Raw genomic sequence first — 27,437 nt, 5'->3', positions numbered from 1 at the left:
TTTTATTTGCTCCCAGAACAGCATAGAAGCTGCACAGAATTACATAATTTATCTTGAACTTAGTAAACGACCCAATTCTTTTTAAAGGTTGTGTCCTGTTGTGTCATTGATTTTATTTATCTCTCTAAACCTTTTTTAAATGTTTATGGCCTCGAAACGAGTCCTTTTAGCCGAGTCCTAGAGCAGGTAGGTGTTTCTCTATGTTCTGAGTCGTTTTCGTATCTAATTTTATTTTTTATTTATCGGTAAAGACGCAACATTTTTTACCTAATGGCGTTGCTTTGTCGCCCTCATTCTGGTAAATGACACATCATTACGTGTGACAAACGTCAGCACCAGAGGGCGCTGGTAAAATAACAAGACGCGTCAAAACCAACCAACTCACGTAAAATTAAGTATACATCGTGACAAGAATCAAAACACATCATTTATTCGCAAAGGATTCGTGGTTTTGTCAACCAAGTATCAAGACATGATCCGCTAGATATAAGCATGCGAAAGTTTAGGAGGTAAGCAGGTACTATACCAACTAATATAAATCTACTTACTAATGAATTAATTCTTTCAAATATTTTTCCTCTCAGACGAGCGACGCCCTGAGCCGAGGTTCGCGCCCAACTGGGCACCCTCAGGCCTGTTGTCTTAAACGTTGTACCGGGTGAGAGCCTTCAGCGCTCCCCATTTGTCCGGCCAAGTAGTTAATGCCACCTACGGCAAATCTACAATAAGTCACGTCAAAAAAGAATCTACTTACTAAAAAAAAAACAACAAACTTACAATAATAAATTAACAAAAATAAATATACAGTCTCAAAACTCTCTAAAGAACAAGAGCAAACTTCGAACAATCTTCGTTTAAATCTTTCAAATACTGTATTTAATTAATATGAATATCAAATGAGTTTTTATTTCAGTAAAAAAAACTTATTTTTATTCGCTCCCACTTCAGCTTAGAAGCTGAGTATTCCATTCACTCACTAAGCCAATCTTCAGCAAAAGAAGTCACTCCCTTGTAATCTCGTTTCATTTCCCGTATTGTATAGACAATAGATTGAGATGGATTCTCATTTCCATCTGGTTTACGACCTATCTCAGATGGTAGACAAACGATTATTACTTAACTACTTAATTTTGCGAGAATTTCGGCACGTTTCGCCTGGCCTGCCTTATCAAGAATTCGTCGGATAAAGGGCTCGCAATGACAATCTAAATTCATGTTTTAGTAAACACAAACGATTCATCATCTTCCTAGCATTAGCCCGTATTTCACGGGGTCCGATTACTTAACCTGAAGATTTGACAGGTCCGATTTAAAAGACAAACAATTATTTTAATAAAAAAACGTAACAATCATATTTTTAAAGTAGTTTTGTATTTATAGTCACACCAAACCAAAGGATTTTGTTTTTTAAGGAACTCTACTTACCCGTGTGTTATGCTCCCTCGCGGGACCGCTTTTCAGTACACAGTTTCTGGTGTGCCCATCAGAACCGCCTTTCACCTTGAAATGTTATTTTATTGCTAAAACACGTTGGAAACATTCTCTAGTGATTGGCACTAGGCGGCACTAATTGGGCAACAATTATTGAACACAATTTCAACTTAAAATACGCCGACAAAATACAAGTGATGGACACAGTATCTAAAGGTAATTATATCAATAAAATTTACCTTGACGTGTACAGTCATGAGCATTAACATGTACCCATTTTAGAACCCTCTCGCACTAACATATTTGACAATTAGTAATAATTACAGTTTCATTTGTCAAAAAAGTTAATGTGACAGGGTACCAAAGTGTATACATATTAATGCTCGTGACCGTACACTAAGGAATAAATAGTATATCAAAACATAAAAAATGAATGTTAAAAGGGGTCCAGCTCGTGAGTATTTTGTTTCCAACCGGGACGCCGTAAGTCTAAAATTAGATTGGCCCCGATTCCTGGAGACACCGCCTAATTTTATTTTAAGTTATATCCGTCATTTTCATATATCCGTCGAAAAGGAAAGGGACGGATGATTCACAGCTCTTAATTTTAGGAAGAATGAGTAAATGAATGTGTCGGGTTATTGACTGATGTAAAATTTTTAGACGGTTGGTTTAGATTTGTGCTTAAAATTGACGTGTGTTCCATAAATTTTATGCTTGTCGATTACCCGTCCCTTTTCTTTTCGGCGGATAAGAAAATGACAGATATAACTTAAAATAAAATTAGATGGTATTTACAGGAATTAGCACCATTTTATTGATAAAAGTAGAAATTGTGTACTAAATAGTGGTCCGGCCAGGGAGCATCACACCTCACCTGTACCTCTCTTTGTATAGCGCCATCTAACGATATTTAATGTACCTGGTTGATCGCGAGTTATTTTTCAAGATTGGAATATCTCAAAGAGAAAATTAAATCGGAAAGGAATTCTGACTCGGACGGGACTTGAACCCCCAGCTCTTGTCAAGCCGGGACGAGCGTGTTAACCATTACACCACCGGGTCCTGTTCATGCGAAACTCTTTAGATCATTTTTTTGGTGGTGTAACACGCTCGTCCCGGCTTGACAAAAGCTACGGGTTCAAGTCCCGTCCGAGTCAGAAATTTTATCATTTTTTTTTCTGTCTTCGTGAGTTTCCTTATTTGTTGGGCGTGACTTAAGGTATGTATGCCGGAAATGGCATTAGCTACTTAGCCAGACAAATGGGGAGCGCTGAGGGCTCTCACCCGGTACAAAATTTAAGACAACAAGCCTGAGGGTGCCCAGATGGGCGCGAACCTCGGTGTGAGGTTATAAATAAGCGGATAAGTGCTATAAAAAAAAATTAAACAAAATACTTGGAAATATCTATTTACAGGTGTACAGAGCAGTCAGTTGTTACTACATAGTGGAGTCTCGGACGGTGTACCCTAATTTCTGGCGGGTCATCAACCTTATCCACATCCTGCTGATCCTGGCCCACTGGTTCGGCTGCTTCTACTTCCTGCTGTCAGAGGCTGAAGGATTCCAGGTTCGTAGACATTTTAATTTAAACACTAATTCATAACCCCCCCCCCCCCCACTCCATTCCATCTATAACGGCCTCCGTGGTCCAGTGGTTTGAGCGCTGGGCTCACGATCCGGAGGTCCGGAGGTTCGACTCCCGGTGGGTAATTAACACAAAAATTACTTTGTGATCCCTAGTTTCATTAGGACATCACATGCTGATCACCTGATTGTCCAAAAGTAAGATAATCCGTGCTTCGGAAGGCACGTTAAGCCGTTGGTCCCGGTTATTACTTACTGATGTAAGTAAGTAGTCGTTACATGAGCCATGTAAGGGGCCTTTGGCGGGTCAATAGTAACCCTGACACCAGAGTTGATGACAACACACGATAGAAGATGTTGAATATGGCTTTTTTAACCCCCCTAGAGTATACCATTGGTCAAAGTCAAAACGAAGCTAGTACTTCACTGACTGCAAATCCGCATCTAGATAGAAGGATCGTGGTCAATATAATTTACCCTGAAAGTATATAGGAAAGTGAGAATACTATGGAAGGATAATGAATGGGAATTTGATTGTTTATGGTATGAATGGAGAATGGTTAATGAATGGGACGTAAGGCAGTTTTAAAAAGTAAAAAAGGGGAGTCTATGGTGCGGTGTCGGTCGGGTTAGAGGATTTTGTGAAAATATATGGAGTAAAGATATCTAAAACATTCCGTGTTATTTCTATATCCCACATACAGGGTGTTAGTGACATCGTAACGAAAACTTTGTGGGATGATTCAGACCATGATTCTGAGTCGATATCAAGTGGAATTTTCCGTCGCAAAAGTATGGAACGGAAAATAATAAAAAATGCACTAAAATTTTCATGAATTTTCCGACAGGAAAATCCACTTGATATCAACTCAGAATCATGGTCTGAATTATCCCCCTGAGTATTCGTTACGATGTCATTAACATCATGTATATATACTCCACTGAACGCTCCAAAAATCATCAATCCACAAACTGTTTACTTTTACAACGTAACTCATGATCCCATACCAATACTCAGTAATATCATTATAACGAACAGAAAAATGTTGGATAGCTATCCAAAAACTGATTGAATTCACCGTAGACGGTTCCATTAAAATTGATTGGTCCTCGAGAACTAAAGTGGACTAAAGGTTTGTTCAGGAATATTCCTTTGTAGCCAATAAATCGACCAGAGGGCACTACACACGGTCAAGGGGGTCAACTTACTGGATAATTATGGAATACCCTTAATAGGCATAACATAACATAACGCCGTGTCTCCCCTCACAGATGTACAGTCATGAGCAATATAATGTACCCACTTTAGGACTCTGTCGCACTGTCGTGGAGCTCGGTGGCGCAGCGGTAAACGCGCTCGGTCTGCGATTGTTAAAGTTAAGCAACTTTCGCAAAGGCCGGTCATAGGATGGGTGACCACAAAAAAAGTTTTCATCTCGAGCTCCTCCGTGCTTCGGAAGGCACGTTAAGCCGTTGGTCCCGGCTGCAGTCGCTAATAACCATCAATCCGCACTGGGCCCGCGTGGTGGTTTAAGGCCCGATCTCCCTATCCATCCATAGGGAAGGCCCGTGCCCCAGCAGTGGGGACGTTAATGGGCTGATGATGATGATGAGACAAAAAAGTTCAATTTATCAAAATAGTTAATGTGACATAGTACTAAGGTGTATACATATTAATGCTCGTGACCATACAGGATATACACCCACCCCGTATGTCGTAAAGGGGACGAGTGGAGTGCAAAGTTGAAGTATGAACTATTTGCTCATACAATTTTTTTAAAAAAAATTCTTTTACATAGTCAGGGGTTTTTTCACCGTCAAAAATTAAATTACATATTATGTAACTAGCTGTAAAACTACTACACGGAATCTGTAACGCTGAGGGAAAGACGTGGCCAGAAAATCTCCCAGCACAGGGCCCTAGTCCTACTGTTTGATGTTTTAACTAGCTGTAAAACTACTACCACATCGGAATCCGTAACGCTGAGGAAAAGACGTGGCCAGAAAACCTCCCAGCACAGGGCCCTAGTCTTACTGTTTCATGTTTTCCTTTCTTTTTTTTTAAACCAGTTTGTATTACATAATTTATAAACTTACTTGTATGGGGCGCGTTTCTCGCTCCAAATTTATTGATTTTATCGCTCTCAGTATTCGTTATAATGACACTTACACCCTGTATGAGTACATACAGATAGCAATACAAGTTCCTGTCGGAATTTTTTTTGTTTTTTTTCTTAATTATTTTCAGTTGCATGGTTTTGCGACGGAAAATTCCATTTGATATCAACTCAGAATCGTGTCTGAATCATGCCTCAAAGTTTTCGTTACGATGTCACTAACACCCTGTAATTCCTTCTTTTATATTAATTACAGTAATACTCTATTAATAGAGGGTTTTCCTTGCACAGAAAAGACGGCGTGTAGGGTCAGACCATTAAGCTAATATGATTGAAAAGGTCATACATTACACTGATAAAGGTGGCCCCTACAATTACAGATGAATACATAAACATAAACTGCCTATATAAGTCCCACTGCTGGGCACAGGCCTCCCCTCAATCAACCGGAGGGGGTAAACAGCCTCCGTGGTCTAGTGGTTAGAGCGTTAGGCTCACGATCTGGAGGTCCGGGTTCGATTCCCGATGGGGACATTGTCGAAATCACTTTGTGAGACTGTCCTTTGTTTGGTAAGGACTTTTCAGGCTTGAATCACCTGATTGTCCGAAAAAGTAAGATGATTCCGTGCTTCGGAAGGCACGTTAAGCCGTTGGTCCCGGCTATTAGCCGTAAAAACACCTCCACCAACCCGCAGTGGAGCAGCGTGGTGGAGTATGCTCCATACCCCCTCCGGTTGACAGATGAATAAATAGATCTATTTTCAGTTTAGCTTTGTTTACTTCCCTGGTTTGGTTAGGATATTACAGGCAGATCACCTGATTGTCCGAAAGTAAGATGATCCGTGAAGGCACGTTAAGCCGTTAATCCCTACGTACTGATGTAAGTAAGTACTCGTTACATGAGTCATGCCAGGGGCCTTTGGCGGCTCAATAGTAACCCTGACACTAGGGTTGATGAGGTTGGTAATCCACCTCACAACCCATACGTGAGAAGAAGAAGAACTTGTGCTCCTGTGGGAAATACTAGTAGGTATTACAAAAATAATTACGTACTAACCAAAAAAAGAAAAAACTGCAAAAGGTCGCGAGGAGTGGAAATCTGTTATTTGAGCCCTCATGGGGAAACACATTCCCTAGAAATGCATTTTTCGGAGGTATGTGACCTAACCTGTATTGGGCTGGTTTTCCCTTCGCGGGTTGAAAGGGCAGACAGGCAGTCGCTTCTCTTTATTTTGACCAGAATAATAATGGGTGGAAGATGTAATTGTGCGTGGGTGTAATAAAAAGGGTACATACATATATACCCAAAAATAAAGATATAAAATGCATATGTTTATTATTCATGAAGGAAAATCTGTACATCACCTTCTATATACGAGTAGTTTTTGGTGAACGTAGCCTGGTACGTCCCTCATTGGCATATAGTCTTTTTTTTTCTTAAATGGCTTCGCCTTCGCATTTATTTATTTATTTATTTATATAGAAAAAAATATACATTGTAACATAACACAAAAAATACACAGCTGTTACAAAGTTTCTCTTAAAATTACTTAACAAACATGACACACAAAATAAAATTTAAATAAAAATTATTTCCGAATGGAGCTTACAGGCATCATGCTTTCAAAAGTCTTCTCACATTCCTTCATCAAACATGCTATCGAACTAACAAACAAATCACAATGTGGCGCTGATTCAAGAACGGAGGTGAGCAGCGAGATAGCCAAACATCAAATGGGTTTAGGCATGAGCTATTGTTACCAAGGTTCTTTTAGGGTAAGTCACAGGGGTAAGTAGTAAACAATGTTAAAGCACTGGTTTTTAAGGTAACCTCTTTTCTCCAGGGCGACTGGGTATACCCCCACCGACCTGGTGACTACGCGACACTCACGAGGAAGTACCTTGGCTCCCTCTACTGGTCTACTCTGACCCTCACCACCATCGGAGACCTGCCTACCCCCGAAACTAACGCTGAGTGAGTACATAGTTCTATAAAAATGACGGGAACGGTTTCATAGATTATGTTGGTTTTTATACGGAAACAATACAAGCGACTACCTATTATCAAAATGAAAAATGAAAAAAATGAAAAAATATTTATTGCTTAAACCAAATAAACATAATTACAGTAAATTGGGATCTCCTAGTAGGCAAATTAATTTACTTGTGTCAGGAGTTATATTATAATTCTTAATATAATAGCGAGACATTTTTTTTTACCTAAAATTATAAAAATATTTATCAGCAAACTAACAATGTAATAAAATATTGGAAATCAGTTTTAACCTACTTCTTCATGTGAGAAAGATTGCGATATTATCCACCGAAAAATAGTGTTACCTAACCTAAGTGCGAGCGAGACAGACAGTGAGCACACGCTTCTTTACTCCTTAACGGCTTGCAGCCATTTAGGCTAAAGTAAGACCCAGAGGGGGTGAGGTAAATCTAGCTCGGCGCCCGATACAATTTGGTACGGGGCGGGGAGTGTCCCATCTGTACGTAGTATTATTCTTTATTCTATATCCAAAGCAATCCATTCATTTTACGCTTACGCAAAATTTAAGCAATTATTAAGTACAGATTATTATTTGATGGCGTTAAAATATTGTAATATTCGGATCCACCGTTTTCGATGGATTTTGTGGTGAAATGACAATATCTTTCTCACAGAAAGAGATAAGTTAAAATTGATTTTATTACATTTTTACTTTACATGTTTATTAATAAACTAATCTCAGCTTTGAGACTGCCCTCAAGATCGTGCTCAAGTCCCTGTTTTTGTATAAGAACTGTCACATTGACATGACCTCGAAAGCAGTCTCAAAGCTGTGATTAGTTTATTAATACCACCTATAGTTACAAGTGAACTTTAAATGAGACTAATAGTTATTCGTATTAAAAATAAGACACAAAGCTTTTACTTTTTAAAAAGATAGTAGGTAGGTACGCATCTACAGAGCATTTAGGTACTTTTAAATAGGCAGTTAGGTTAGAAAAAAATCCGTAAAACATCGTTTGTTAGCTATTCCGCAGTACGCTTAGTACTAAGTAGGTGTTTTATTTCTGCAAACTCTGAAACTAGTACTAACCTCCCACTTTCTTATTACACCATTTAAAGACAGCTACTTTTAATGTTAGTAATAAAATTTCGTAAGCGAAAGAAAGTACCTACTAGACTGTAGACTATCTTATCGTATCTTTATTCACTCGGTGTCCTCATTCAAATGTAGGTAATTACTCGTATACATTATTGCAGTCTTAAAACTTCCATGTTTTATGTTACTTCGTCAAATAAACTTGTTTATTAACACTTTATTTTATGATACTATACATTTTTATTTTGTCGCTTCCCGGTTACCTATAAAATACCTAAAAAATACGGCTGTCAAAAAAAATAAATAAGTGAAAATTCAAATTGGATCGGAATTTGAAAAATAAAATGTTTTTTTATGGTAAATGTACTTTTTTTACGGTTACTTAACACTTAAAAACGAGGCTACAAATTCTAAATTGGAGATCGGCGACAATTAAAATGTTTAAAATTCGTTCGGATTTGAAAAAGATAACGACCCCGTGTCGCTTAATTAAAAGTTAGCCGTTAATTGGCAGAGAGATTTCCCTAACGATTGGATCAAAATAAAACGTAACGTCAATAACCGACAGAAAAACACATTCCTTTTTTAAATAAATAGCCATTTATACAAACGAGTAAAATGCATTATTTATTCTTCTTATTACGAAAATGACGGCTTACTTTTTATTTCATTTTCATGAAAAGGGCAAAGGCATTAAACCGTACAGCCTACGATGGCTTACGATGCTCCTAAACAGATAAAAATGGAAATTATTTAACACCTATTTGGAATAATAAAAAAAATCATTCAGCATACCAAAATGGTTTTCGATAATAAACGATCGCATTTATGTAGAGAATAGAATTCCGATGGCTGCCGTAATAAATTAAGAACGAATCATTAAGGTTCAGTTTAATTATCGCCAAATTAAGAATTCCAAGAGGAACGGGTACTACGGAATTGTGTTTCTGGATTCTAAAGGCGGGTACATACTGACCATGGCATTAGATCAATGAAGTTCCACTAACTATAGACCTCCTCTAAAGATAAAGATTTTATTGTGTATTTTAGGTACAGTTATAAATAATAGTTGCATTTATAGTTGCAAATTACGTCTCACTAAATATTGTCTTTGCAGGCGTATACAAATTTCACACAGGCAATTAAATAATATATGAGAGAGAAAACAATAAAAAAACTATTAAAGAATATAATTATACAATGGATAAGTAGGTCTATGAAATAACTTTTAGTTTTCATTCAAAAATTTCTTGACAAAATAAAAGACTGGACTGACAATATTTTTCCATTTATCCAGTCAATTATATAAATGCCTACAATATAAGTAGGTATAATTTAAAAAGAAAATAATAAAAACTGAGATCTTTATACCACGCGGCTACATAATATACCCGACCAGTATCATCCCTAATCCAAAGGATCCCATTCGTCCCCTTCTGTATCTGTCAAAGATGCTTATCTTAAGGAAAGTTCCAATTGACTTTCTCTTATACCCGGCAGAATAGCCATCATTCTCATTATACGGATCGGAGGCTATTCTTCTTTACTAATCGAGGTGAAATTCGAATTAGGTATTTTATAAGTAAATGAACGTCTGCGTCACGGTACAGACTAAAATAAAGACACTAAGGCATATCTTTTTAAAGTTGAGCCTTCTAGTAACCAAATATGGCCGTTTTAGTGATGCTATCACATCACCAATTTAAGAGCCACGCTCTTGTCGGAAATTATGATTTTTTTTTCGATTTGAATTTTTCGAATTGTCGAAGGACACGTTAAGCCGTTGGCCCCGGCTATTGGCCGTAAAACACCTCCACCACCCCGCAGCAGCGTGTGAATACTCCATACCCCCTCCGGTTGATTGAAGGGACGCCTGCGCCCAGCAGTGAAATATATAGGCTGTTTATGTCACGTTTGTGTTTATCATAACATCAACAACATCATCGAGGCAACTTTCGACCCTAGAGCAGGCAGTTATTTTGCCCAAAGGGTTAGTTTGGCGGTACAGAGAGGTAACGTGGCCAGTATTCTGGGGGCTTTGCCTCGATGTGGTGAGCTGGAGGACATTTTTTATTTATAGCTTTTTATTATTTTTTTATGTTTTGTTATTAATAATATGTGTGTTGTTACTATTGTAGTTGAATGGAATGTACTTGTTTATGTATTTTTATTTAATACATAATTGCGTTTTATATTAGTTTTATAACAAGAAAGCTGTCGCGAACTCTTTAGTTAGGCAGCGACTGGCTGGTCTCCGGCCTGTCATGAAATGACATTTTTATTTTATTTTTGATACGTTTTTTGTTTTTCTGGTTGACTTTCTGCGGTGCCCCCTTACTGTAATATTTTACATTATATTTTGGCTTTTCTCTTATTATTTCGTTTTATTACCCATTATCACAAGCCGCCGAGCAATAAGTCCGTTACAAAAGCCTTATCTAATGTTTAGTAATTGAAACCAAAACATAAAAAAACAGTGTCGGTCGTTTGTTTGCTAGAAGGTTCAATCTTAAAAAGATATACTTTCTTTGATTTTCATTATTTTTGTCACAATCTAAGACAAGACAGACAACTAAAAAAGGGAAATATTACAGTGTCTTCACTACTTATAATGTAGCGATTAATTTCATATATTAATCCTATAGGTACCTAATCGACACAGCTGGCTAGATGTTAAGCCAAAAAATAAAAAGTAAAGATATAAAATGTATCATAAACGTAAAAAGAAAAATATTAAATCTCAAAGGTTATAATTTTAGGTAGGTACATAATTTTCCATAATGTAAAGTAAATTTTGTTCGTAGTAAAAGTAGGTGAACCCAAGAATTATGTTATTTTACGTTTGAAATGCAATAATTCTATTTTTCTTTGATCACGAAAAATGTTTTATCAAAGACATATCGAGCATAGTTATTTAAAAAAGAGGTTGACTATTTTCTTTTCTGCTCACATCGCAATTAACGATCTCATCTGCAATTGTGCCTACAATATACATTAAAAAAGCAATCCTGGTGTCCATATTAATGGATTAATCATGTATTCAATATAGGATTTCGTAACCCGAAGATTCGCCGGGAAAGGGATGCTGATGTCTGTCGGAATTCCGATCCAATTTAAGTTAAATCTTGTGGATTAACATTGCTAAATTGTAAACTTCGTTCCGGGGGTGAAACAAAAGTTAGAAAGCGGCATAAACGTGTTTTTAAATTGACATTTCGTTTACCTACTTGAAATTGAAAAGGCAAATATCTTTACAGCCATATTTTTCTTTTTCATATAATTATTTTGCTTAGAAAACAAGATTGCTTTAGGATCTGTCGTTATTTGATTCAATTTGTCAGATATAACAGCGGAAAAGTGCCCGAAAAAATATAAAAAGAAGCCAATAGAGTAGGTAGGCGCTTGTTCGCGTTTCTTACGTCAATTAAAAGACATCAACCGTATTTTTCTTTTTCGCCTTTGAAGCATTTTATTAGGTAGCCTTTTCTCCGTCTTACCATAAAAAATCAGGTAGGTACTTTTTTCCTGATTTGTTTCAGAACCATAAAAAACTGTTTTTATGTACCTATGATAACTACAAAATGATAAAGAGAAAATCAGAAAGAGACTATAAATGAAATGTTGTTTATTTAGATATTATTTTTAAGGAAAGTCGAACGGAATAAAAAAGGTCCATCTCTACGAATATATTTATTCGTAGGTCCAACTTTAATATTTGAAACGCTCTGAAAATAAGGCTAACATTTTATTTCCATTGAAAATGTAATGTGATTTAGATTACTTATAGCTAATAAGTACCTAGTTCTAAGTATGTGTTTTTTACCTAACATTACTTTAACCATGGTAAGTATCGGTTGACTCACAATGCTTTTAGCAATTAAAATGTATGGAAAGAATAAAAAATTATAAAGAGATGAGTGCAGTAGAGGTGTTCTTATAAACCGAGTAATATAAGTCGTCATGTTTTTGGATTGACAATGTACATTTTGGTTGCTGGAGGTACCAGGGTAACATAACTAACGAAAAGGTGTTTGCTAGCATGCACGGACCCAAATTCCTGCCGCGCCGCGGGCTCAAGTCCCGCCTCTTGCAGTTCAAGTCCAACCGAGGGTACGTCTCGACACGCGATTGGTCAGATCATGTATGCGTTCTAATTTCAAAAGATTTGTATATTTTTTAAATTGATTTTATATAATGTATTCTAATTTTATAATAATGTGGCAAATATTTTTTTTTGTCTTCTAAATCGGTAAACACGAAAAAGTATGTTTGTTTCTCTACCATATTTTTCGACACAAATATTATTATACGTAAAAGTTAGGTATCTCATGTACTTAATTTGTTAAGCTCTACAAAAATGGAATTCATAATATAAAGTCGACCTATCCATGCAAATTACATAAATCGTCGCTTTTTAAAAACATAATCCTAAATAAAAGCTGACACGTATTTTTATTTTTCTGTTCTTTTACAAGATAAAAATAAAAACGGACCAAAAAGAAAAACGTAGATACATTAGTCAAATAATCCGGGAAAGTCCCGTTTAGCCGCACGTACGACAGATAAGTCTGCTGTAAAAGGATATAACTTAGGGTTGAATACACAAGGGTCAGATTCATTTAAATTTTATATGTATTAAAAGAAACTCTATGCGTGAAAATAGAGCTTTAAGGCACCTATTTTCCATTTCAACTAATTTCTGCTTCTTGGTAAGCTACGAGGAAAGAAAAATAATACGTTCATCCCTAAGGGCTAAAAATGCCACATTGAACAATTTCCCAGATTTTTAGGGGGGTTAAATTGACAACACTAAAGCAATTGATCTAAAACAGCAATATTGCTATTTGACATTTGCGCATATAAAAGTAAGTGCGCAATGTCAACAAATGTGTGTCTAAATAGCAATATTGCTTTTTAGATGAATTACTTCGATGTAGCATTTTTAACCCCCCCTGGCATGTCAGTAAGGGAATTACATTAATTATCTCCCTGTATAGTACAGTCACTATTACACTCACTTTCAAACACACACAACACAAATACTACAGATTATAATGTGATTGTTAGAGCAGGTTATTTCTGTCTTGACAGAGAGAATCCTGGCCTGTGATTGGTTGAATCTCAACTTCTATCGAGTCATTAACATTTCAGCCAATCACAGGATAGGATTTTATCTGTCAACAAGGAAACTGAGCCTCGCGAACATTCACCGAATAAATTTTCCTTCTAATGCCTCAGCAACGTGGCCTTTTTAGACCTTGTGACTGGCAGAGTATTTTTGTTATAGTCGCCTTATAAGCACCTTTGTAATTTTCTTCAACAACACTTCGACTTCTTTCAATTAAAACTTACTTAATTTCATTTTGGGTAAAAATTTAGACCACTAATTTTTACCTGGATTGAAGCTACCTTATCTGTTGCGTGGTTTTGTTAACAAAAATCACATCCAAACGTGATTTTTCAAAAAGGCTTTTACGTGGTATTCACTATAAGACCACGTCATGTAATTGAAACACATAATACCGGGTTCTTACCACGTTAAAATCACGCAACGCGGTAACACAGTAAGAACCCGGTATTATGTGTTATACATTGTTTTCAGTTTACGCGGTTATTATCATAATTAAAGCACATAATAACGGGTTCTTACCGCGTTTAAATGGGGATATGAGACTTTGTTGGGGAGTCTCATATACCCATTTAGAACCCGTTATTATGCGCTTTAATTATTATGTGTTATAATTGTGATAATAACCGCGTAAACCTCAAACGACGTTATTTAACTCACGGTATACGCGTCAATAGGCATATAATCCGTAGCCATATGTCTTCCCTCATACGTTCCTAGTACCCATCCCGTATATCCTTGCCCTTTATCTTCATCATATTGGGATCATTCCCGAAATCCCTTAAAACAATTGCCTTAAAAGCCACCTAGAAATCCAGATGAAAGTAAGACTGAGTTTGCCCTGAGCCGAGGATAAATGATCAAATGTACAAGCTAAGAGATACAGAGACGGTAAGATTGGAAAGCTGTGATAGCCCAGTACGAAAAACGCTCTCACTGTGAGGTCTCAGGTTTGAATCCCAACACGGGCCTAAATCAATGATTATCGAATTTGTTTTCGAATTGATGTTTAGATCTTAAATATTTGTCACGTGCCCAGGGATGAAGGAAAACATCGTGAGTAAACGCAAATAGCTACCTGAGAAATGTGTTTTCGGAGCTATGTGAATGTGACCTAACCCATAATTAGGCTGAAAAACCGGACCTGTCAGGTTACGTAAGCGGTTCCTGTGAATAACGAGATAACGTTAGGGAGATATATATACTTATAAGAGATTACAGTTAAGAGAAGACGTTTCAGTGTGAAATCATTAGACCTTATAAAATTTTCACTGCCTGTTTTAGATCTTGATTTGTTGGTAATTGCGTTAATTGAAGGTGTCTCGGGTTACATAGTAACAGGGTTAGGCAAGATAAGTTTGATTGCGATCCAAATAAAGGATTAAACTGCTTGGCTCAAGCTCATAGTAATATACTTAAATGATTCCAAAACATACCTAGGTATACACAAATTACAGGTTTTTTTTTAATAAGTATTTTTTGTAGAGAAAGTTCGGTGAAGGATGGGTACTTAGTTCATCTTGCGATAGATGGAAATCAATTGTAAGGAATTGATGTTTTGTTTGAGGTTCATGGCACTTGCAACAGTGTTGAATAATCGAAAGTCTCATATCTCAGATTAACGCGGTAAGAACCCGGTATCGTGTGTTTTAATCGATGTTTTATTGAAGAAAATAACATCAGAATGTGTGTTTTTTTTAAAGCGCTTACGTGGTTTCGCTATAAACCCTAATCAAAACCTCGATTTCTTTCAATTCAATTTAAATCCGAGTAAAAGTTGCTTGCCTGTTGCAAGGTTTTGTTAATAAAACTCACATCCGAATATGATTTTTCAAAAGGCGCGTACATGTTTTTTTCTGTAAGGCGAAGATATGCTGTATACCTATATTATTAACCTTTGTCTCATCTAATACAAGCCGAGGCCTATAAATCTTCAGGCGAGTTATTATAACGAAAAGGCGTGAGTAATAAATAACGAAGCAAAGGCTGGACGCTACAGGGAAGTAGCCAGTGATTGATGGAACCATGTTGACTTTAGGGTCCAGGACCCATTTGTATTAAGTTGCAATAAAGTAAGTATATAAAAATATGACATATTAAAAAAACATAATGATTAGGCATCCACCATAGCCTTTGTCGTAAATGTAATTATAAGCGGTCAATAATCCACTTAAGTTTTCTCAAAGGATAAACCTTATCAGCATCAAGCTTCGTGGACATTATTCCAAAAGTCCATTCCGAATAATTTCCGGCTCAACCGTACCCATCAAATGGACAGCCCCGCGCAGTATGGCCAGAGAGATGCGCTGAACCAGAAATGATCCAGAGCGAGGATCATGCCCCTTTTCTCTCAAACGTCTCCCCAGGTCCCTGACAAAAGACAACGCTTCACACCCCCATACTATAGTAGTAACGGCCTCCGTGGTCCAGTGGTTGAGCGTTGGGCACACGATCCGGAGGTCCCGGGTTCGAATCCCGGTGGGGACATATCACAAAAATCACTTTGTGATCCCTAGTCTGGTTAGGAGATTACAGGCTGATCATCTAATTGTCCGAGAGTAAGAAGATCCGTGCTTCGGAAGGCACGTTAAGCCGTTGGTCCCGGTTACTACTTACTGATGTAAGTACGCAGTCGTTACATGAGTCATGTCAGCCTTTGGCGGCTCAATAGTAACCCTGACACCAGGTTTGATGAGGTTGGTAATCCACCTCGCAACCCACACGATAGAAGAAGAAGAAGGGGTTTAGATCCCGAGCCGGCACATGGCGGTTATCATAACCATTTATTCATTTCCTGATCATTACAATATTATGATAGATGGAACATTATTCTAATCCAAAGCCTAAATCCTTCCTGGTACAATGAATAATTCGGGTCACTGACCGGACCTGTCTTTACCTAGGCATTACTATTTATCTCCATAAATCTTGTCTGTAATTTATTTGATCCCTAGATGCCTGTTTGGAAGGGTCAATATAATATCTTTAAGGTCAAGGAACGCTCTGTGACAGTTTTACAAGTTTTTTCAGCTCCTTCCATTAATGTTATTATAGGTATCTGACAATCTGTTATTTCATGCTTTTTCCTCATCGATATCGTTGATGTCACCCGGTTTCTGTCTTACTTTAGTCATATAATAAGGAATAATATTACGTACTTATAGAATAGTATCTCTCCGCTCCCTACACCCCGTAAAATTCATCAAATTACCTCGTTTTACACAGACACTACACATTGACATTATCGTAATAGATCAAAAACACGTACAAGAACATAAATTTTATAATTATGACAACTAATGTTTCATAATTTTACCACTGTTTACAAATAATTATCTGAGCTTAGTGACTGAACTTTTGCTCTTTGATTGTACCTATGTTATGCTTTCAATCCTGTAACAGTTATAAAGCCAATGTTGCACAAGAAAACGAAATTCATCTAAGTAAATTAAATTCATATTTTTTGGGGTTATGTATACGTTTTTACAATAATATACCTGACAGTATTTTAAATTTGTCAGAAAATAAATTTAAAGCTCATGTGAAATTTACTTTATGTCAAAAAGCTTATGCGATTAATGATTACCTAAATGATAAAAAATCCTGGTAAATATTTAATGTGTTCCTCTAGTTATTAAATAACTTGTAATGTATACCTACATTGATTTAATAGATATGTTATTGTTGCAGTTTCTTGTCATTTCTTCTCCTCAGCCACCTTGCGAAATGACGTAGATGAACTGTTAAACTGACCTTCAACAAGTTTATCTATGATAATTACGTTGAATAAATGATTCTGATTCTGATACTGTGTATAACATGTAAACGAATTTGGAGAATTCGCTGCCTCATGATGATTTCCAAAACTTGGAACACGATTGATCGGCCCTCCACAGATAAAATGTGAGGAAATGGAAAACGGGCAATGAAAACCGAATTTAGAAGGAACAGATAAAATAACGGATTCGAAATTACACGTCGAAGTGTTTCATCGAACAAATGGATTAAAAATACTCTTATTGAATATTCAAATTAAATTTTAATTGAGCAAGAAATTCAAATCAAATTCAAATTAAATTTTGATAATTTTAAAGCAAAATTTTGGCTTATCTAGAAACATAAGAGTACATACTTCATAAACAATTTTTTCTACTCCTCTACTTTAATCTGGCATTTAAATAACCAAAAAGTCTAATATAAGTACATACATAATTAAACTCTTTGAAAAAGTCTACGCTCTATGGCCTATAAAAGCATTGTTTACAAAGTGTAACTGTACTATAATGTCGCCAAAAAAGCATTGTTGTTGTTTTTTTTTTTTGACCTGGAAACTGGCACCTTTACTTTGTTTGGTGCCATAGATATACTATAAAAAAAAAGTATACATTTGCCGCCATTTTCCCGCGCGTTGGAAAATAAATTGGAAAATTTTTGTGTTTCGTTTCAAAACACTAAAAAGTATAAAATAAAAAGGAAAAATGACGTCGTCGTAGAAAAAGTATTGTATGCAACGTTGTATAACTAGGTCAAAAAATGCTCGTGGCGTCTCTTATTGCGATGTTCGCCAAGGCTCACATCGCAACTCACGCCACTCGCATTTTTTGACCCTTCTTATACAACTGTTGCATAAAATACTATTATTTTACACTGCTGGAAAATGAGCATGTAGGTACCTAAACGTATTCAATTAGTTGATTCAAGTTTGAAATTAATACAGATTTTTTTAAAGAATTCTCAGATTGTTTTTCTTTTTTATTAAATATCAATAAATACTTAATTCCGGAAAAAATATTCAAAAGACATTATTGATATTTTTTTTCTTATCTACATTATTTTTATAACAATACTCGTCCAAAGTCTCTCCATACAAAAACTCCTTAATTACTCTTGGCAATTTCAAAAAAGGAACATCACGTCACTTTTTAAGAAAAAAACGTTTTGGCGGGTGTTCCGTCTGGGACTACGAAGAAAAAAACAAGTGAAGACGGATTTTGTCGAGAGAAGGGAAAACTGGAAGACTAGTTGCTGTATTCGATTAGTTTGGCTACTGGCTGGTGTTACGAGGCGTAATGTACACAGCGAGCGTTCGTGCTGTCAGTACAGGGAAATACTCGTAGCGAGCATCAACACTGATTTTAAGCACATGTCGTAACATAATTTATAACGCTGCGAATGGTACAATACGCCTCGTAACACCGGTCAGTACCCACCTTTTAACGCTTAAGTGCGAGAAAGACACAGTCCGCTCTCTCTCTCTTTCTTACTCCTTAGCGGCTTACGGCCATTTAAGACTAAAGTCAGACCTTTTTTTTGACGTGACTTATTGTAGATTTGCCGCAGATGGCATTAACTACTTGGCCGGACAAATGGGGAGCGCTGAAGGCTCTCACCCGGTACAACATTTAAGACAACAGGCCTGAGGGTGCCCAGTTAAAGTTAAAGGGTGCCCAGTTAAAGTTAAAGGGTGCCCAGTTAAAGTTAAAGGGTGCCCAGTTAAAGTCAGACCCAGATAGTTGCCGTTCTATAGCACTCTTTGTTCTATGGTCTGATGTAACACCCTCCCCTGTTTCTCAGCCAGTTTGTGCGGGAACTGCCGTAACGCCGCGCACAAACACCATTCAAGAGGTATTTTATTAAACCCTTAATGCCCTCCAGGAATGGGCATTTCGCAAAATTTAGTGAACCTTATAACGTCTTCACCATTCATTATTACTTACCGCTCCGAAAAAGCTATTTTTAACTTTAAAAATAAGAAATTTCGCTATGTTTGGGTCAGTTGATCGTAGACGAGAAAAACAATAGTTCCGCTAAAAGGTTCCAACTTGTAAGTGAATAAATGAAAGTTTTTCGACCGTTTTATTGGATTTCGTTGCTTTCCTTGAGCGGGTCACAAGTTTAGGTATTACTTTTCCAATAGGTACATCATCCACCATCATCATGCGGCCTCCGTGGTCCAGTGGTTTGAGCATTGGGCTCACGATCCGGAGATCCCGGGTTCAAATCCCGATGGGGACATATCACAAAAATCACTTTGTGATCCCTAGTTTGGTTAGTACATTACAGGCTGATCACATGATTGTCCGAAAATAAGATGATCCGTGCTTCGGAAGGCACGTAAAGTCGTTGGTCCCGGTTACTACTTACTGTTGTAAGAATGTAGTTGTTACATGAGCCATGTCAGGGGCATTTGGCGGCTCAGTAACTCAGTAGGCGTCTGCAGGAATTAGCACCATTATCTATCATACACCATTCAACACGAAAAGGAAAACTTCAAATTGGTTTATTTCACGATTCATCGTATCGGAAAATTGTTTGTCGACTTGTTTAACCGAGTGAGTGTGAGTAGCCATCGCAACTTGTTCGGACGTGCAATACAACATAGAACAGGCACGGGCACGGACAGAAATAAACAGGAATGTACAAGTTTTAACGAGGGTTAGTGGAGCGACTAATTAATTACATAGCGACTGCTGAGCACAACATTTATCCTGCAATATAATACAAAACTCTTTATTACACAAACACACAATGAGGGACTTGACGTTCCCCAACCTCCCGATAGATGGCGTTGTTCACTTTTAACGTGATATTTATCTGTTTTCTCATTGCTGGGATACAAAATTATTCAAAAATGTAATGGCAGAAGCATTATAAAACTAATTGTTGCTTGATATTTGGATCACATTATGTATAGAATGATGGTTCTAACTATAATTGTTTCTCCTTATTTTGATCAGAATAATAATCCACGAAATTACAAGTATAAACAAAGAAAACCCTTAACAACTCCATCTATTGTGTTTTTGGGGAACGCCGATTGGAAAGCCCCTTATTACCAACTTATTACAGATAGTTCTACAATACAAATACAATCATCATCGCTAATTTAAGATCCACGCTATCTTGTTGGTGTAGCATTCTCCTTGCCATTTTTTTAGAGAAAAATAGGGCAGTGGCAACAAGTACAATAGGCGGCCTTACTGTTAAACAGCAACTTCTTCTAGGCAACCTTAGGATAAAAGATCATAATCCTAGTACCTACCAACAGGTAAACAAACATTTAAATGATTTAATGTATTCGTTCCCCAAGAAAGAATAACAATATTTAGAATGGAACCATGAAAATAATTATCACTTTTACAATCATAACTTGAAAATCTAAGTAAACTTAACTTTGCTCATAAAATCAATAAGCAAAGCTTAATAAACAAACTAATAGAAACCGACCCAAATTGGGTATCCAATATCAATCTCAAGACGTTTACAGCGAGAAGACGATTATAATTAAAACATTTAATCGGAGCAATTTGATAGCACGGCCGTGGTAACCCAGTTGGTAGAACGCTTGACTCTCACTTTGAAGTCGCATGTTCGAATCCAGCTCGGGCCTTTAATTTTCAAAATCGTCTATAAATGCTCACGTGCTCAGCGGTGAAGGAAAACGTCGTAAGGAAGCCTACATACCCGAGAAATTCGTTTCGGAGGTATGTTACCTGTATTGGGCTGTTTTCCGTTCGCGAGTTGGAAGTTCAGACAGGCAGTCGCTTCTGTAAAAAAACCAGAGCTGTCTAATTTTCAGGTTAGGTAAGCGGACCCTGTGAAAAAAAATTAAGCTTAATGGTATACAGGCACAGCCCAACCCAGGATTCGAACCAGCAACCGCATTGAAAGAGAGTTTTGACAGCGATACTTTCCGCATGTCACAATTATAGGTACCCCTTCAAAAATAAACAAAAGGATCCGAGAACAAATAAATATTTTATAAGCACTAATTCCGGAGAACAATCGTTTTGTGACCACTTTGTTGATTTCAAACTTCAGTAGGAAAAGATTCAGGGCAGCCACGTTTTCGGATAAAGTGACGCCTGACAGCTGACAGCTTGTCACTAGGGACGCGCCTAATTCATTCATTTGACAAACAGAACGCCGAATGGGAATTTATATTATAAATGAAAAACATTCCAGGCGACGTTCCCCAAAAAAAAATACCCCATTTTCGCTTTATTTAAACCTATTTTCTCATAACTCAAATACATCACTATTTAAACAATATAATGTAAGAAGGGACTTCGTCGTCTTCAATTCAACACCGTCTTATTTTATTCGTCTTCCATTTTGCTTTCTTATTTAACTAGCATACTACTAATAATGCTAAATTAGTACAATGCGGCATTTAAGTACCGTCACGAGCATTAATAGTATACACTTTGGTACCATGTCATATTAACTTTTTTGACAAATTGAACTGTAAGTCTCACTAAATACCAAATATGTTAGTTCCTAAAGTGGGTACATTATAATATTGCTCATGACTGCACCAACTTTATTTACTCAACTAACATTCAATCTAGTAAAAAATGTGTAAGCAATTGGAGTATCTGAGACAATTGCGTAATAAATCAAACAAGATGAGACTGCAAAATGAGAGGGATTGTTCTAGAGTGTTCTAGAGATTTAATTTACCCTAGGGAAAGTTTTTGCAACCAACTTAAACGAGTCTCGAAGTTGAGCCTCTATTAAGTTTTCTATTTACTCAACACTCAGATGGAATAAGATGAATGTTTACTTAAGATTTAGGGTTTTATTTTCTAAATTGAGTTATGTTATTGGCTGGTTTAAGAGAGAAAAACTATTTTTTTTTTTATTAGGTTTACTATCCGTCTGATTAGGCCTGACTATAAACGGAAGGATCTGGACTCTACCTGTTTTTTTTTGTACTCTTGTCAATGCGGATTTTTTATTGATACTCTCTGTACCTATCAATAAAAAAAATACAAAATTAAAAAAATATTTCATAAAAAAATCAGGAAACGGTTTATTGAATCCTACATTTGGAGCACTGCACTATATGGAAGTGAAACGTATGACACAGAGAGACAGATAGAGGTTGCAAGCGTTTGAGATGTAGTGTTGGCGAAGGATGGAGGGTACATAAGCTGGACTGAAATGGTGTCAAATGAAAAAGTGCTGGAAAGAGTTGAAGAAAAAAGACCCATTATATTTAAAACAACACTAATTAATACTACTATTTAATACTTTTTCTTTGGTTTTAATACTTCAAAGAACTGGAGGGGAAATGATTAGCCACCTGAGACGACACTGTGGCGTCATAGAAAAACAAAATGTCGCAATTCTTTTTACGTTTTTCTCGGTTAAAATAAGTTAAAAAAAGTTTTTCGTAAGTTTTAGATCTGTCTTTATTTAGTAACCAGAATTTTATAATTTATATTTGAACTAGGATACCCAATATACTTATTAAGTACCCAATTACACCAAAACCTTTCATAAAAAGGTGATCTGACCAATCGCAGCTTTTCGCACTGACTTGTTTTGGAAAAGTACAAAAGTGTTTGACTGGACTACGGTTGTTTCCTTGCTCACACGATGTCTTGTTTGAAAAAAATAATGTCAAGAAGTATACAAATCTTTTTAATTATTCGACATTATGCTCATTAAAAAAAACAAATAAATATGGTGACTTTCAGCAGCTTATAATTAAAGGCAACGCTCTAATTTAATTTAGTCTAATTTTATACACTGACTCTGCCATGTTTTGGAGGGAAACAGCCAGTGTCAAAAGTAACCTAAAATGGCGGCGGCAGGAATTTGGAGGCTGTTCTGCGACTCCGGGTAACGAATTGTTGTAATCTGAAACCTAGAACTCTTATCATGAAGTTTATGTTATTTGTTCCTTTTGTTTGCTCATCGATATCGGAAGTTTTATGAAAGTTTTCGAACAGCCTTCATTGACAACCGCCATTTTGGATTTGCGTCGCATGTTTTCTTTTTGCTTTGGAGTGTTTTGTCTTTTTGCAACTGTTCGAAAACTTTGCACATTTTTTGTTTATTTTTGATTTTTTTGTGATTGTCATAGTTTTTGTTTAGATTTTAGTAAGTATATAATTTGTAAGTTTTTTTCTACATTTTGTAGTTTTATACGTTAAAGGTTTCGGCACACCAAGCGCAGTTTGAATGCGGGTTCAACGCATGATATAGGAAGTGCGTCATATCGCAGTTTTAGCGGGAATCGTTGCTTGATGTGACGCACTTCTAATAGTTTTTCTTGTATTACCTACAAAAAGTACCTGCCATTGGTGTTCTGAAGGCTTTACTCTACAAAACAAAATATTGCGACTTAATGTATCAACATTTCAATTGCCAATCATATTCAATGTGTGATTGGAATCATGTGAAATCGGTTTAACATCTGCCTGGAGGCATGGATTCGTTCGTCTAATTTCGTTCACGGGTCATCGATTTTCATTATTTATTTTTACTTAGACCCTTTTAGATTTCTCTCTAGCGAATTTACTTCCAATTTCATGCGTAACTGAATATTGTAACACCAAGTAACACGCATGTACGATGAGTTATGGAATATATTTTTCCCTAAAGAATATCACAAGGTCGAATTGAAATAAATATTGTAGTGGTAATTTAGTAAGGTACAGCAATAAATTCTTATTTGGGTATATCTTTTCATAAGAAGTATCAAAATTGTTTTCTCGCCAAAAAATATATATTGGCAAAGTCAGAATTTTCCATCTCCATAGCAAGTCTTGCTAAAATATTGACAATGAGATTTTAGCAACGAAGTCTTATGGCAACAAGAAGTGATTGCAAAGGAGAGGTTTTGTAAAATATAGACAATATGTACCTAATAGGTACAATATAAATATTTTCAGAACATACTTAGTTACAGTTGTATTACCACATCTACAAATATCTGCTCCATTTAACCGTTGAATCAGTACTTATTATAGCAAGTCCCATATAATCTCATATTCATATTTGCCATTGCCTACAGACCAAAGTGCAATGTGACATCGTACCGCGTAATATGAGAACTGTGACGTGGACATAATTTAGTCCAACTTCAACCACTTGGAAATGCACACAAAAGTTGTACAATTAAACTTCCCAGTTGCAATTTCACTGCGCAAGTTCTCATCTCTGAACATTTTGAACATTAATTTGTCCTGAGTATGAATATTATGTTGATTATCGTCGTTACTAGATGCCCGTACTCCCCGCATTAAGTGTATTTTAAAACAGGCGTGGCCGAGTAATTAATGAATGAGTTCGTATGGTCCGCAAAACTTCCACTCTCCATTCTCTGCACATCCAAAAATGTAGCTTTATTCTCACATTTTTGATAGAACTTTAAGCACATAGCATTATGTTTTAAACACCTATTTCATCACACAATTTATTAAGATATTTTCTGAAAAAATCTTCACCGCATAATATGCTTTACGGTTATTATACTTCATTCAGTGCTTATCGCTATTGGCCCACTAGAGACGATTACATAAACAGCCTATATACGTCCCACTGCTGGGCACAGGCCTCCCCTCAATCAACCGGAGGGGGTATGGAGCATACTCCACCACGCTGCTCCACTGCGGGTTGGTGGAGGTGGTGAGAGACGATTATTTTTTTCAAAAATGTAATCATCCCCTCAGACGATGCCCTCAAGCCTTTCAGTAGTAGATCTTTACTAAAAACGGGTTCACATAATAACGGGTTCTTACCACGTTTAAACCCGTAACCCGGTTTGAGCCGGTTATTATGTGTTTTAATTATGATAATAACCGCGTAAACCTAAAACAATGCCTAAAGTACTTTATACCAAACCTGTGAAATGTCGTACAGAAATCTATAATGCTGCTAACCTATGAAAGTTATGTCAAAAAAAGTCTATAATTCACTTTATTGTTCCCACAGGTACGTGTTCACGATAGTGAGCTATCTGATTGGCGTGTTTATATTCGCCACTATAGTTGGACAAGTGGGGAACGTGATCACAAACAGGAATGCTAACAGGCTCGAGTTTGAGAGGCTACTGGACGGCGCTAAAACTTACATGAGACATCATAAGGTTAGTAATTCAGGCAATGGCGTACAGTCATGAGCAATATAATGTATACACTTTAGGACTCTGTCGCACTAACATATTTGACATTTAGTGAGACTTACAGTTCAATTTGTCAAAAAAGTTAATGTGACATGGTACCAAAGTGTATACATAATATACATATTAATGCTCGTGACCGTACATCTCATATAGGCATTAAAGCAATACTCACCCTAGAGTCTAACTCGAATAATACAATAAAAAGAAAAATCCAAATGCCAAATATTTAGAGTTTTATATGGCGAGAAAGAGATGCTCAACAGAGGGTTTAAAAACGCCACATCAAAGCAATTTGTCTAAAAAAAGCAATAACTGCAATTTGACATTTGCGCATATAAAAGTCAGTGCGCAATGGAAACAAATGTCAAATAGCAATATTGTTTTTAGGTGAATTGCTTTGATGTGGCCTTTTTAACCCCCAGATATATTTAAATAAAGAGCTCTGTAACAAGAAATTAAGAGAGGTTGACTTATTTAAAGAGCTAAGCCACTGCTCCGAATGGCTGTGTAGTAATGTAGGTACTTACTTCATAGAAATATAATATATAGATAGAATGTATTCCGACGTCGTTCATATATTGAGACACGCGGCAGCTGTAGTGGCGTGTCCCGAACTTCTTTTTATTTAAAAAAAAACTTAACCTTTAACTTAAACTTTTTTACTAATTTAATGGTCATAGATATTTAGTGCCCTAGAGCAAAATATATACGCATTTTTAAATTACCGGCACTTTTGTCTTTAGGTGCCGGGCAACTTTGGCCAACACTGTATGACACTTAATTGTCCTTTTCACAGGTGCCAGGAGGCATGAAGCGACGCGTGCTCCGCTGGTACGACTACTCGTGGTCCAGGGGGCGCATCCAGGGAGGGGGCGACATAAATACAGCCCTGGGATTGCTACCCGACAAACTAAAGACTGAACTAGCGCTTCACGTCAATTTGAGCGTGCTGAAGAAGGTATTACACTACCACTATCTTGTTCATCATCAATTTAAGAGCCACGCACAGCACAGCACAGCACGTCGGTACAGCATTTTCCATGCTACTTTTTTAGGGAAAAACAGGGCAGTGGTTTCCCTCTTGCCTTCCGCTCAAGTGGGGTGGCGCCCACAGTAGTCTATTACAAAGCTATACTAGGACTCCTGTCCTCCGCCTCTGAATAGTAGTGACAGTTACTGCTGCCCTCTGTCAGGTTCCAGGTTACAGTTCCTGTAACTTGCCCCTTCCGTCCTGCATTGCCTTACCGATGACACCCATCATCGCCTCTGCAACCGTTGAGGTCTTCACCCGTATCTCTGGGCAAGGGTTCTACATTATATCCCGTAGGTCTGGGTCCCTATTCGAACTCAACCACCATCTCACTCCGGCCTACTGAATTAAGAGGCGCCCACCCCCGCGGCAAGGACGCGCCGAACAGGAATTGCCCCAGTAGAGCGCAGGGACTATCTTGTTATGTTATTGTAGTTCATTTTCACCCGTATTGTGAGATGTTCACTCGAACGTTGTTAAACGACCTCCGTGGTCCAGTGGTTGAGCGTTGGGCTCACGACCCGGAGGTCCCGGGTTCGGTTGCCGGTGGGGACATATCACAAAAATTACTCTGTGGTCCCTAGTTTGGTTAGGTCATTACAGGCTGATCACCTGATTGTCCGAAAGTAAGATGATCCGTGCTTCGGAAGGCACGTTAACCCGTTGGTCCCGGTCACTATTTACTAATGTAAGTGAGTAATCGTTACGTTAGCCATGTAAGGAGCCTTTGGCGGCTCAATCATAACCCTGACACCAGGGTTGATGAGTGAGGCTGGTATTCCATTTCACAACCCACACGATAAGAAGAAGGACAGGCTTTTTGCAACAATTTTATCGATTCTAAGTACTTATTATTATGATGTCAGTTATCACTAAGATAATTCTTGGCATCCACTAGTTTTTTTTTTGACGTGACTTATTGTAGATTTGCCGCAAATGGTATTAACTACTCGGCAAATGGAGAGCGCTGAGGGCTCTCACCCGGTACAAAATTTAAGACAACAGGCCTGAGGGTGCCCGGTTGGGCGCGAACCACGGCTCAGGGCGCCGTCTGAGAGCTCATGGCATCGTCTGAGACATCGTCTACTGAAGGCGATTCAATCAGTCTATACAATTATCTATCTATTCAAT

The 27,437-nt window shown here is 37.2% G+C and overlaps 1 protein-coding gene across 5 annotated transcripts in view; it reads left to right on the top strand.

Moving 5' to 3' along the window:
• Positions 1 to 27,437, top strand: part of LOC126375855 (uncharacterized) — a 226,284-nt gene that overhangs the window by 185,027 nt on the left and 13,820 nt on the right. For all 5 annotated transcript variants that reach the window (XM_050022905.1, XM_050022904.1, XM_050022906.1 and 2 more), the window contains exons 7-10: positions 2,850 to 3,002; positions 6,981 to 7,111; positions 25,087 to 25,240; positions 26,073 to 26,234. In XM_050022905.1, coding sequence (XP_049878862.1) covers positions 2,850 to 3,002; positions 6,981 to 7,111; positions 25,087 to 25,240; positions 26,073 to 26,234 — 600 coding nt within the window. The remainder of the gene's footprint in view (positions 1 to 2,849; positions 3,003 to 6,980; positions 7,112 to 25,086; positions 25,241 to 26,072; positions 26,235 to 27,437) is intronic.

Source organism: Pectinophora gossypiella, chromosome 20 (assembly GCF_024362695.1).
Source record: "Pectinophora gossypiella chromosome 20, ilPecGoss1.1, whole genome shotgun sequence".
In the NCBI taxonomy this organism is placed as follows: Eukaryota; Metazoa; Arthropoda; class Insecta; order Lepidoptera; family Gelechiidae; genus Pectinophora; species Pectinophora gossypiella.
Note: the sequence above shows the minus strand (reverse complement) of the source record. Positions and strands in the feature narration are given on the sequence as shown.